Below are 12,067 nucleotides of genomic sequence, written 5' to 3' on the forward strand. Positions count from 1 at the left end.
AATTTTAAATAACTTATTAATTAAAAGATATTTTTTAGTTATATATAAAATTATAATTGTTGATTCAATTAAATACATAAAATATATCATCTTATAATTTGTATAAATTTTATTTTATTATAATTTGTATAATTTTTATTTTATTTTTATTCTAATATTATTAATTTAATGTGATTAAAATGTAATTTAAATTTTGAAATTTGAAATTTGAAATAGAGAATTAATAGATTGATAAGTGTCATGATATTAATTACAAGTGTCAATAGATTGACAAGTGTCATGATATTTATTACAATGCCTAACATGGTGACACATAACAAAATAACTACTCTTTTATTAGTATGTGGCAAGTCTACCTTCTATTTGCTTTTCGAACTCTCGACTTTCACATTCTTCGAATACATGATAAGTATATAATCTATAGATATATAATTTATAGTTTTATTCATATAACAAAGTACCATGTGTCTAATAATCAGACATAAGAACAAATATTGTTTCTTATAAAGGATGATGGCAGGGGGTTGTTACATCATGTCTATGATCATAAAACAAACAAATGTAAAGTAATAAAGGATAATGAAAACAAATATTACATGATCAGCCATATAATAGAAAAAAAAATTATTGTTTTAAATCAAGGATAATAAAAGCTTATTAATAAATAAAAAAAGCTATATACAACATACATGTATAAATATGTATGCGGTCTTACCATACGGGACTAACAAATAAATATGTTAAAATGTATATATAACGCACTTCATGCTGTATCGCTGGTAAATATGGTGGAATCATGGTCCCAATTTTAACTACTTATATCCTCAAGCCTCATGTAGGACTATATTTTTACGAATAGAGAAATTAAATATCATTCTACTTTTTATTCTTACATATTTTCATAACCAATAAAATGGTGACATGTGTAATATTTATTGTTCATTTAATAAGATTTAATGATATTTTAGGATACTAATATGACACATGTCATCATTTAAATGGTAGGAAGATTGGTAGGATCAAAAGGTAGGAGGATATTTAATTTCTCTTTCGAATATATTAAAGTAAACATGTTCGATACATGAAAGTAAACAAAAAGCTCGGGATTGCTTTTGATTGTAAAGTAAGTTAAGAAAGGAATAAAGTAAATTTTGATAAAAACAAATATTTGACTTTATATTCATTTCACTTGGATTTAAACTTCATCAGGCCCGACCCAAATGATGGGTAATAAGACGACCGCCCAAGGCCTATCGTTCCAAAGAGCCCAAATTTTTATAGGATATGTAATATTAATATATAAAAATTAATCTATTTTTAAGATTTTTTTTTTTTAAATATAGGAAGTGAGGAGCCAAATTCAAACGCCCAATTTTGATGCATATGATAATTGTTGTTCATAAAGAATGTGGTAGATGAAACCAAAATAGGGGGGAGTCGAATCGATAAATTCTAATCTGGTAACCTATGAAGCAATCAAGAAACAATTAAAATGGATTACTCGATTATATTGTCTCAATTCATAAGTCTTAATAGTTATAATTCATTGCATGTTAAATTATATTAATCATTTTTGTTAGTGTAGCATCTACAAATAGATGTTTTTCAAAGATGGATTTATCAAAGAAACGTGTCACCGATGCCATAAAAATATTGAATGCTTTGAATACTTTATGTATGGATAAATATATGTCATACAAGATTGATAGTGATACTAATTTTCAAAACAACGAAGACAATCGGCTTTCTTGGATTCAAACTCATGACCGATCGGATGGAAAGCAAACAACATAACCTCTACACCGATCTTGATACTATTGTCAATAATTTTATATATAAAAAATACAAGGAGTATTTTTCTTTATTTTTGCAAATTATTTGGGCATACTTGTGTATTTTAGAGCCTTTTTATTTTCTCTTGCATTGAGCCCGAAATATGTTTGTACGAGCCTCTAAGTGTCATGTCCTAGATAAGTATGATGCATAAAATTTTGACGTAATTTGTTTTGGATTTGTACGATGTCTATGATCCATAAGAAATTACGCTTATATGTATATATCGTGCATTGTATTTAGGCATAATTAGTAAAGTGGAGGGCGGTGACATTTGTTTTGTACGACAAAAAGTCCCCCTGAAAGTCTATTTTCTAGACATTTTCGTAGGATGATTGTAAAGCAGTTATGTTATATTGATTAAATGTGTGTGTCCGATAAAGAATGAGCAAAGGAGAGTAACGGGGGTTGGGAAATACATATGTTGTTGTGGAGTCAAAGGAGAAGCTTGAAGTTTTTCGATTTGATGAAAAGAAAACAAAATTTCCGTTAAGAAAATCGCTGATTAGCAAATTACAAAAGAGAGGAAGAGGGAGAGATGCAAAGAAAGATAGAGAGTCAGAGAGCTCATATTCTATTTATTAATTATAAAGCAACTGAATAAATCTTAACAAATATAAAAAATAAACATAAGGGGTATAATGGTAATTTCAACTTCGACAAAGACCAAATTTACATTTTTTGACGCATGGTGTAAGTTGAAAATGTTTTTTTACTAAATCAAAGGGACCATTCTTGTAGTTTACTCTAAAATAGTATGTTTCATGTCTCGTTCAATTTACCATTCATCATATTTTCCTCGTAAAAAAGGCTACAAATAGATAGAATGTTTATAATGGAGATATAATATGCGTTACATGAAGTTTAACATAATGATCGAGAAAAATCTTTTTGGCAATCCATTTCAAGTTTAATATTATTTGTGAGTGAAAGAGTTATCATGTGAAGAGAATTCAAATTCTCACCAATATAAATGACAAAATAGTTGCTAGAGCTTTGATCAACTTGTCAAATCCAAATCCTTTGAGTAAATGGTGGCGATGAGTGTCAAATTGTCGATGATGGGATAATTATATTAAGAGAGGGATGAGGGTGGTGATGTGGAAATGTAGATATCCGAGGAAGTTTATGTGGGAAAATGGTGTTCATCAGGGAAGATGATTGAAGGGAGGGGAGATCATCGATGAAAATGGAAAATGGTGGTTGTGAGACATTATACAAGGGCGCGGACGACGATACGAGCAGATGGTCTCCTATGATGGTACATGTGATTTAAAAAAAAGAATGGTAAACTGTACCATTTGGACGGGCTACATTGAACTTTCACGTAGGGTAAATTGCGAGCACTTAAACTTTTTAGGCATGCTAAGGTATGAATCATGTATCAATTTATTGAATTTCGCACCCAGTCACTATGCTACATTCACAAGCGACATGTGATTTCAATAAGAAGAAGATTTGGGAACAACAATGGTGGTGATATTGAGATGCAAAAGAGAGATCGCTGAAGGTAGTGTTAGGTGCGATTGAAGATTATTGTCTGTTGGAACGGTGAGAGGTAAAAAATCTATTAAAAATGATAAAATAAGGGAAAAAAAGTTAAAAGAAGGTATAAAAATCTCATTTATAGTGACTTAATAATAATTAGTTATTAACTGTGTTAGAAAAAAAAACCGAACTGGTGCACTTTTTAAACCATAATGACTACCACTTAAGTAGGAAGATAGTTATTTTCAAAAGAAAAAAAAACTAAAGTCTAGGCCTTTTGAAAAAGGGAAAATGACTTAGGAGGGTAACTACCTCTTATCCCAAAAAAGGGAAAATGACTTAGGAGGGTAACTACCTCTTATCCGTGTTCACATATTGACAATTTTTTTTGTACATAAGAAAGCAACTAACTTGTTTTAATTGTTTAAATTACACCAATATTACCGGCTAATACCTGTTTTAACCGGTAACTCAAAAGGAAAATGACTTAGGAGGGTAACTACCTTTTATCCGTGCTCACATATTCACAACTTCTTCTTTTTTGTACATAAGAAAACAACTAACTTGTTTTAACTGTGTAACATCCCAAAAATCATGACCAAAAATTTTGTTTTTAATTTAATACTAAAACCATAATTGTCAAACCATTAATTTAATTCTCCGGCATCGGGCCCCGCTCGGCATCAGGCCCCGCTTGGCATCGAGCCCCGCTCAGTATACATATATGTCTCTCTTAGGCCCCGCCTGTTAAACACATACAATCATATAACATGCTAACACATAAAGAAACATACTACACTGTATCCTTGTCCTAAGAAACATACTCTGTTAATAATGAGATACAGAACCTTGTCCGTACTTAGCTAGTGATGAGATACGGGACCTCGCCCACACTCACCTCCTTGCCAGGCACATACAAGTATCACACAGACAACACGTATAATCTAACATGCAAACATTCCTCGGGCACCCGCGCCGACATCGGACCTTGGTCCGAAATAACATACTAGCATACAATGCCTAGGGCTAACCCTCATGTCTTCCTACTCATAGACTACATGGGCTGACATTGTGGCCTTCGACCCATTCACACAGTGAGGAGACTCACATTGCACTGCTGAAGCCCTGACTGGAACTAGCTGAGTACGAACGAAGTTCCATATCTCATTATCACTAGAGTATGTTTCTTAGGACAGGGATACAGTAAAGTATGTTTCTTTATGTGTTAGCGTGTTATATGATTGTATGTGTTTAGCGTGCGGGGCCTAGAGACAGGCGGGGCCTAAGAGAGACAGATCTGTATACCGAGCGAGGCTCGATGCCAGGCGGGGCCCGATGCCGGAGAATTAAATTAATGGTTTTAGTATTAAATTAAAAGCGAAATTTTTGGTCATGATTTTTGGGATGTTAGACAGTTAAAACAAGTTAGTTGATTTATTATGTACAAAAAAGAAGAAGTTGCCAATATGTGAACACGGATAAGAGGTAGTTACCCTCCTAAGTCATTTTCCCTTTGAGTTACCGGTTAAAACAAATATTAGCCGATAGTATTAGTGTAATTTAAACAGTTAAAACAAGTTAGTTGCTTTCTTATGTACAAAAAAAATTACCAATATATGAACACGGATAAAAGATAGTTACCCTCCTAAATCATTTTCCCTTTAAAAAACCACAAGGACCATTTTCTACAATTTTGTCCAACTATGTGACGTGCATGTGTTGGCATAGAGAAAGACCGAAACTAAATCCAAGGGACTATTAGTGTAATTTACTCGAAAGAGTAAAGCCAAAGACGAAAAAGTAAAAACAACTGCAAAGCCACTGGCAGATGACACACATCCGAGAAATGCTCCGGCCTCCGGTGAAAATGTGGCGGCACCACCGCTCAATCGACGTCCATATGACAAACGCCGCCACAATGTGCCACAACCCTTCTCTATATTCTTCTCAGACTCTATCAGTGAAGGCATTAATCATCTCACTCTCATCAAGCCCTAACGCACTCTTATCATCACCAGGGCCACCGCATCAATCAGTAAGGACGAATCCTCCTCGCTCTCCGATAAACATTCGCCGATTATCGTATCCATCATCTTCAGCAATTGAACTGACGGGATGTGGGTACTTTGGTTATAGTTCGACATCCAAAGCTGCTAGATGTTTTTCTTATTTCTCGTCTTCCTCCTCGTCCCCATCGGTGTCGGTGGCTAATACAACTGAGTGGCATGAACCTATTGCGGTGACCGAGGTTGGTGATTCGTATAATGATGGTGTGACCGAGGAGGACCTGAAGCCTTCAATTCCCGTCAGAGCTTATTTCTTCTCTACTAGGTATGATAACGGTGTCCTAAAAACTGTTTTGGTGTTCCACCTTTATATTGTTTTTGCGCAATCAAATTGTGTAATTGGGAGTGGTTTAAGGATGTGTAATATCCATTTCATTCCGTGGTGATTTTGTGCAGTGTGGATTTGAGAAGCTTAGTGGACCAAAACAAACCTAATTTCATCCCGCCTACATCACGCATGACTAACTATGTCGTCCTGAGGTTTGGCAGCACCAACCCTGAGCTTATTGTAAGTCCATCCCTGTCGTCATTGTTGCATTTTCATTGTTCTGCATCCTTCTATTGGCTAAATTATTAAGCACATAAACTGAATATCTTTTACATCTTTCTGTATTTGGTTCACACTTGTTGAATGTTCATAACCTGTCTGTGATAGTTATATATACCATCAAATTGCTTACGTTTTTCAGGGTTCGGCTGCTAGTATAAGTGGGAGTGATTGCTGTTATATGGTAGTCTTCCAGTATGGTTCAATTGTCTTGTTTAATGTTCGTGATCATGAAATTGATGGGTACCTGAAAATCGTTGAAAGGCATGCTTCAGGATTGCTAAATGAGATAAGAAAAGATGGTGAGTTATATTATTTGCATGCATTATATTCATACTAAAATCTAAAACTTTGTGAGTTTTATCATGTATGATACTCAGAATATGAGGTCAAAGAGAAACCAACCCTGAACACATGGATGCAAGGTGGATTAGATTATATAATGCTGCAGTATTTGAATACTGATGGGATCCGTACAATTGGTAGTGTTCTAGGTCAGAGTATTGCTCTTGATTACTATGTTCGCCAGGTAGGTTAATTATTTAATTCTAAACTCCAAAAATCAAGTTCCTCATTGTTCAAAGAAATACAAATACCCATTTCATTATATTCCTTTTTTTTGGTTTTAGGTTGATGGGATGGTTGGAGAATTCACTGATATTAACCGTGGTATGGAAAAAACTGGAACTTTTACAATGAAGAGGAAAAAGTTATTTCAATTGGTGGGGAAGGCAAATTCAAATCTTGCAGATGTCATTCTTAAGCTTGGACTTTTTGAAAGGTACAAATTGGGTCATGAAATTTCTGTGTTTTGTTCATGTTGAAGTTGAACAGTTTATGAAAAATGTTGTGTTGTTCATGTTCAGATCTGATATTGCCTGGAAGGATGCTAAATATGCTCAGATTTGGGAGTATCTTAGAGATGAATTCGAGTTGACTCAGAGATTTGCTACTTTAGATTTTAAACTGAAATTTGTGGAGGTAAATTATGAAATTATCATTTGTTTGCTCACTTTATTTGTGTGGATGTGATGGTGACACTTGATTTTCTGTTTCTTGCAGCATAACATTCGTTTTCTTCAAGAGATCCTCCAGAACAGAAAATCAGATTTTCTGGAATGGGTCATTATTGTACTCATAGTTGCTGAAATTCTTATTTCTGTTTATGACATTGCTCATAAGTCTGTTACATCTCTATAGCAAATTTTTGTATATCACTTGGAGATAGAAGAGAGTTCTTCTCTAAACTTCCTAATGCTCAGGTGCAATGTCTATACATACATATAGAGGGTTTTTTACTCATTCTTTTTTTTGTTATCCATATGCTTTATCAATGTCTCAATCTTCCTTTTTCTTGTAAATTGATGTCTAGAAAATGCTCTTCAGATTATATTATTCATTCTGCTATTTTAAATGTACAATAATAAAAAAAAGGTTGGGTGTTGTTGAAATGTTCAATTTTATGTGTGTGACTTTTTCTTGCTATTATTATTATGTGTAAAATAATAAAGTACATTGCCTATATTGGTAAAAAGAGGAAGTTGTTCTTTCTGCACCAAGTAAAAAAGAAGCAGCACCCAAGGCTTTGATATAAGCCTCTTGCTCACTTTTTGCAACTTTTATTGAAATAAGGAAACTAAAAGTATTTTCTGGTCCAAAACAATGATCATCATAAAGAATCTTAAAAACCATGAAACACCTTTGTTAAGAAGAAAATTATGGAAAAATGTACTATAATGTTTGAATTCCACTTAGAGGGTGTATAAATCCTTCAGAATTTATTAACACTAAAACACTTCAACAAAATGCTCAATTTATTGTCTCCATGATTGGTGAGTTCTGCTGCAGGGGCCACATATATTGGAACTCAATTTGCAGGAGTTGATGAAGAGGAGCTTTTCCATTTATACCCTTCTCAACACTACTCTGCAGTTCTCCCAAAGGTATAGCAGCAAGAAACCCCTTGATAAATTCCTTACAACAAGATGTCCCTTTACATATAATGCTTGATTGATCATCTTCCACATTGTGGATCACACTGTCTTCATTAAACTTCAAAATGTAAGCTTTTTTACACCCTTCAGCCAGCCTTTCTCCCAAAGTGTCAATTATATACATTTCTTTGTTTTCTTTTTTTAAAACAAAGAAATGGTCATTCCAACTCACTATGTAAACACGTTCTTCTAAACTCGAATCACCATTTTCAATCTCATTCCATATGGTATCAAAACTCATTGCATCTTGCAAAAGATCTAATTTGTTCATCATGTTTTCAAGCTTAAAAAACCCCACATACGATTTCTCAGATACCACCTCCAATGGTCGAATTTCTGCTTGTATGACTGTTTCTAGGTCAAAATGCTGGTCAAGAAACTTCCCTTTATGGATATCTTCTTTACATAACTTTCTCCATTCTCTTGATCCATCTCTTATCAGTTTATCAAATTCACATCTTAATGGTAAATTATTAGGGTTTCTATGCAGCCAATCAGCAATCACTGTGGCGATGACTGTACACGCTCCTTCACCCAATGCTTTCTCACTCCTCTGATCAATTGTAGCCAGGAATATATCTGTCTGAAGTTCCAATTTTCCATCTCTGCTTTTTACCCTTTTCTTTTCCCACTTTCCCACTTCGAATCTATCACTTCCCATGAATTCACTATTTTTGATATCTTTTTTTACCGAATCTTTCGGTTTTAGGTATGACATTAGGGTTCTTCGTTCGTTATCAATGTCATCACCTCCGCCTATCTCTTTATTCAAAAGTGGTGCGTCTTTCGGCTTTTTAATATTCCATGAGAGAAGTCTTTTTAGCTTTATTTTTTCTGTGTATTCGTAACCTGAAGTCTGTTGTTTATCTTGCTTTCGGTATTCGATTCCTTCATGTAAAGATTGACTTCTTAATAGCTCCAACATCTTTATCCTCTTATACCCTTGATCAGCTCCTTCTTCAGTTTCAGATTGTGAGTTCTCCATCTCCATCTTCATGTTCTCTGTCTTGTTTCTTGTTTGATTTTGAAAATTTACACATGAAAGCAGCGATGGGAGAAGATGAGTTGGAGATATCGGGTGCACGCTGTTTTCGGTTTGGGGTTTTTGAACTTCAATGATCTCGAGTTTTACCTGTAATTTTGATATGTTTAAGGTCTAATTGGAGGTATAGAATCTAGCTATGATTGTAAATGTTTCTACCTTTAGTTTGGCCTCATGGGTGTAGCTACCAATGCAGCATTTGACCGGAAGTTTGACCGGTTTTTCTGAACAGTTGGTGAATTCGGCAACATCCATTTTGATTTTAGCCAATATATCAGCTTTGTTGTTGGATTCAACATCAATTCCCTGGTAATTTTCAATGCATATTTAGATAGTGATAGAAAAAGGCTAAATACAAGAAAAATAAGAAGTAGCTATGTACTTTTGTTGATTTTTTTTATTATCACATCCTACTTTCATTTCTACTCGTTACAGCATTGCATGTTGCAATGTCGTCATAATATAATGCAATTTTAACTGCTATAATTCGATAGAATTCAAAATATAATGTCTTAATAAGAAAAAAAAATGAAAGGAAAATGCTAAAATTGGGCAGAATTTCTTTCTCCAATGGCCAGTGAATTCAGCAACATCTATTATGATTTTAACCAATAATATATCAGCCTTGTTGTTCAATTCAACATCTATTCCCTACTCCCTAATAATTTCTATGCATATTTAGATACTGATAGAAAAAAAAAGGTTGAATACAAGAAACAGCATCGTACTTTCATTGATTTGATTATTACAACATCCTAATTTCATTTCTACTTATTACCATCAAAATGCTATAATCTGGTAGATTTATTAAAGTACAATGCCTTAATATGGAAACAAATAATAATAATAAATAAAACAACAATGCTTTAATAGAAAGAAATAAAAGTAGGATGATATAATACTTACATGAACTTGAAGGTTGATCTTCCAGCTTTTAAGATTCACTCCCTTTGTATCCAAGTTGTTACAATGGTGCTCGAAGCCTTCATTCCAGCAGACACGTCCATCGGGGCCCACTTGCTGTTTCGAGGTATGATCTTTTTGATTTGTGATTCGAGGTACATAACCTCTTTTGGGAATTCCTAGGTTTATATGTACCTGTACCTTGTATGTATCTTTGTTTGGAATATCATCCGTAACTAAACCTTCAAGCTCACAGATTTTGATCCGGAGTTTGAACTGCTTAGCATCTGATAATGAACAAAGCATCCAATTCCTCATCTTGATTTAACTCTTCTCTAGTCTTTGATCTTTTACTTGAATTGATGGGATGAACAGATGCAGATTTTTTGATCTTGTCTTTTATTGTGATTTTATTAGGTTTTTAAGGGTGTTTGACATTGGAAATTAAACACAATGTGTACAGTTTCAAAGTCAACTTCTTGGTATGTAAGAAAATTAAAAAAAAATGTTTTTTGTGATTAAAAAACAGGAACATCTCACGTCTTTATGACTTGACTTCTTCAGTACCTAACCTACTCTCATCTCATTTTAATGCCTTGGCTTCTAGATTTTGTTGAATTCAAATCTGAGATTATGCTTCAGTATAATTATTTAATACCAAGTTTTATTGGTTACATCTAACATGAATAATAATAAGGTTTTATTTTAACACGTGAAAAAGATGAATAAGACCATTCACCGTTGTGTGTAAATTGTAATAACTACTTTGGCTAGCCTTTGGAGGTTTTGTGAGACCATATTCTAATCTAGAAGACTAGAAGGGTATATATATAAATGCACACGTCGATGTTTTGTGGGACCATGGCCTTTTTGAATTTGAGTAATGACTAAGCACCCAGAAATTACACTTATACCCCTTGACCTTTGTGTGAAACAATCAATATAAGATTAGTAAGAATACAATAATGCACTTTGCTTGCCTTTTGAAAGTCAATGAGGATGATGTTTTAACTCACACCTGTACATTGACGCCTTCTTTCTAAAACAATGGATATTAGCTTATCGTATAACAAGAGTTACTTGTATTCGTGTTCGTGGTATTGATTCATCCGTATTCAAAACTTTCAATCGTTTTGAAGTTGATGATATTTTTTGTTAATAGAAAAATAACCAAGTTCCTAAACCGTTAAAACTAACTGAAGTTGTTCAATCATAGTAGAAAAACAATTTTTCAGAATGAGTTTTCAAGTGTGGAAAATAATCAACGCCAAAAAAATGTATTTGACCGGATATGCGGTTTTATAGCTTTGGACCGGGCTTTTGTCGGGCTTTATCCTGACGTTTTTACTTTTTAGGATTGGACAAGGCCAAGAACTGATCCGGACTTTTCTGGGCCGGGTTAGGTTTTACTTTACCCATATGTTTTATAAATAAAAAAACAGAAAATATTAATATCGATCTGCTTTCTAATATTTTACTAATCATAATAATACTCTGATGCTACAAAAAATCAATTTAAAAATGTACGTTTTGTATTTCACAAGAACTACAACGTGTATTCTAATAAGCTTTTGACAACATTCCTCGAACAATGTAGTATGCCATTATTAAAATTTCAGTATAAACAGAATAAATTACTTTAACTTGGTTAACAAAATTTTGATATTTCCTTATTGTGCATCCTGGAATTTGCTTAGATGACCTCAAAGAGGGTATCGTACCCATTTTCATTTGATCTTTGTGGTCTATTTATATCACACTCATCATCTCAACTAGTCTTTTTTTTTTTTTTTTTTTTTTTTTTTTTTTTTTTTTTTTTTTTTTCCATATATTATATAATATATATGAGACCCATGTATCATAGGGATTTATTAAAAATAATATTTAATATATCAATTGAATGGCTATGGGTGATATCAAATAGATATCTCTACATGATATTATTGATTTAAGCTTTAATTGTAGAAGATTTGAAATTAGAAGAAAATAAGAAAATAAACAGCTCTAAAACATTTATTTTGAAATTTACTAGAATGAGTTACCTTACATATATAGCCTTTAGTAAAATATGGTTTTTAAATTAAAAAAAATGAAAAATACAAAAGAAATAACAAGTAGAAAAAAAATAATTCAAAAAATCCTAGAAAATGACATTTATTAAATTCAATAAGAACATAACATTTGTCAAAAATGA

At 33.1% G+C, this 12,067-nt stretch overlaps 2 protein-coding genes across 2 annotated transcripts; one reads left to right on the forward strand and one right to left on the reverse strand.

Annotated features, from left to right (window-relative positions):
• The first annotated feature begins 5,102 nt into the window (after nt 1-5,102).
• Nucleotides 5,103-7,236, forward strand: LOC145088410 (protein RETARDED ROOT GROWTH-LIKE-like). The gene is made up of 7 exons (XM_079026765.1): nt 5,103-5,652; nt 5,784-5,895; nt 6,077-6,236; nt 6,315-6,463; nt 6,564-6,715; nt 6,801-6,915; nt 6,997-7,236. Exons 1-7 carry the CDS (start codon nt 5,150-5,152, stop codon nt 7,132-7,134), a joined length of 1,329 nt encoding a protein of 442 aa, XP_078882891.1. The 5' UTR covers nt 5,103-5,149; the 3' UTR covers nt 7,135-7,236.
• A 258-nt stretch (nt 7,237-7,494) lies between these two features.
• LOC145088409 (uncharacterized) lies at nt 7,495-10,287 on the reverse strand. The gene is made up of 3 exons (XM_079026764.1): nt 9,877-10,287; nt 9,130-9,276; nt 7,495-9,060 (listed from the first exon to the last, which is right to left on the reverse strand). Exons 1-3 carry the CDS (start codon nt 10,189-10,191, stop codon nt 7,744-7,746), a joined length of 1,779 nt encoding a protein of 592 aa, XP_078882890.1. The 5' UTR covers nt 10,192-10,287; the 3' UTR covers nt 7,495-7,743.
• Between the last annotated feature and the right edge of the window lie 1,780 nt (nt 10,288-12,067).

Source organism: Lactuca serriola, chromosome 2, assembly GCF_051521515.1.
Source record: "Lactuca serriola cultivar US96UC23 chromosome 2, Lser_US96UC23_V15, whole genome shotgun sequence".
Lineage (NCBI taxonomy): Eukaryota > Viridiplantae > Streptophyta > Magnoliopsida > Asterales > Asteraceae > Lactuca > Lactuca serriola.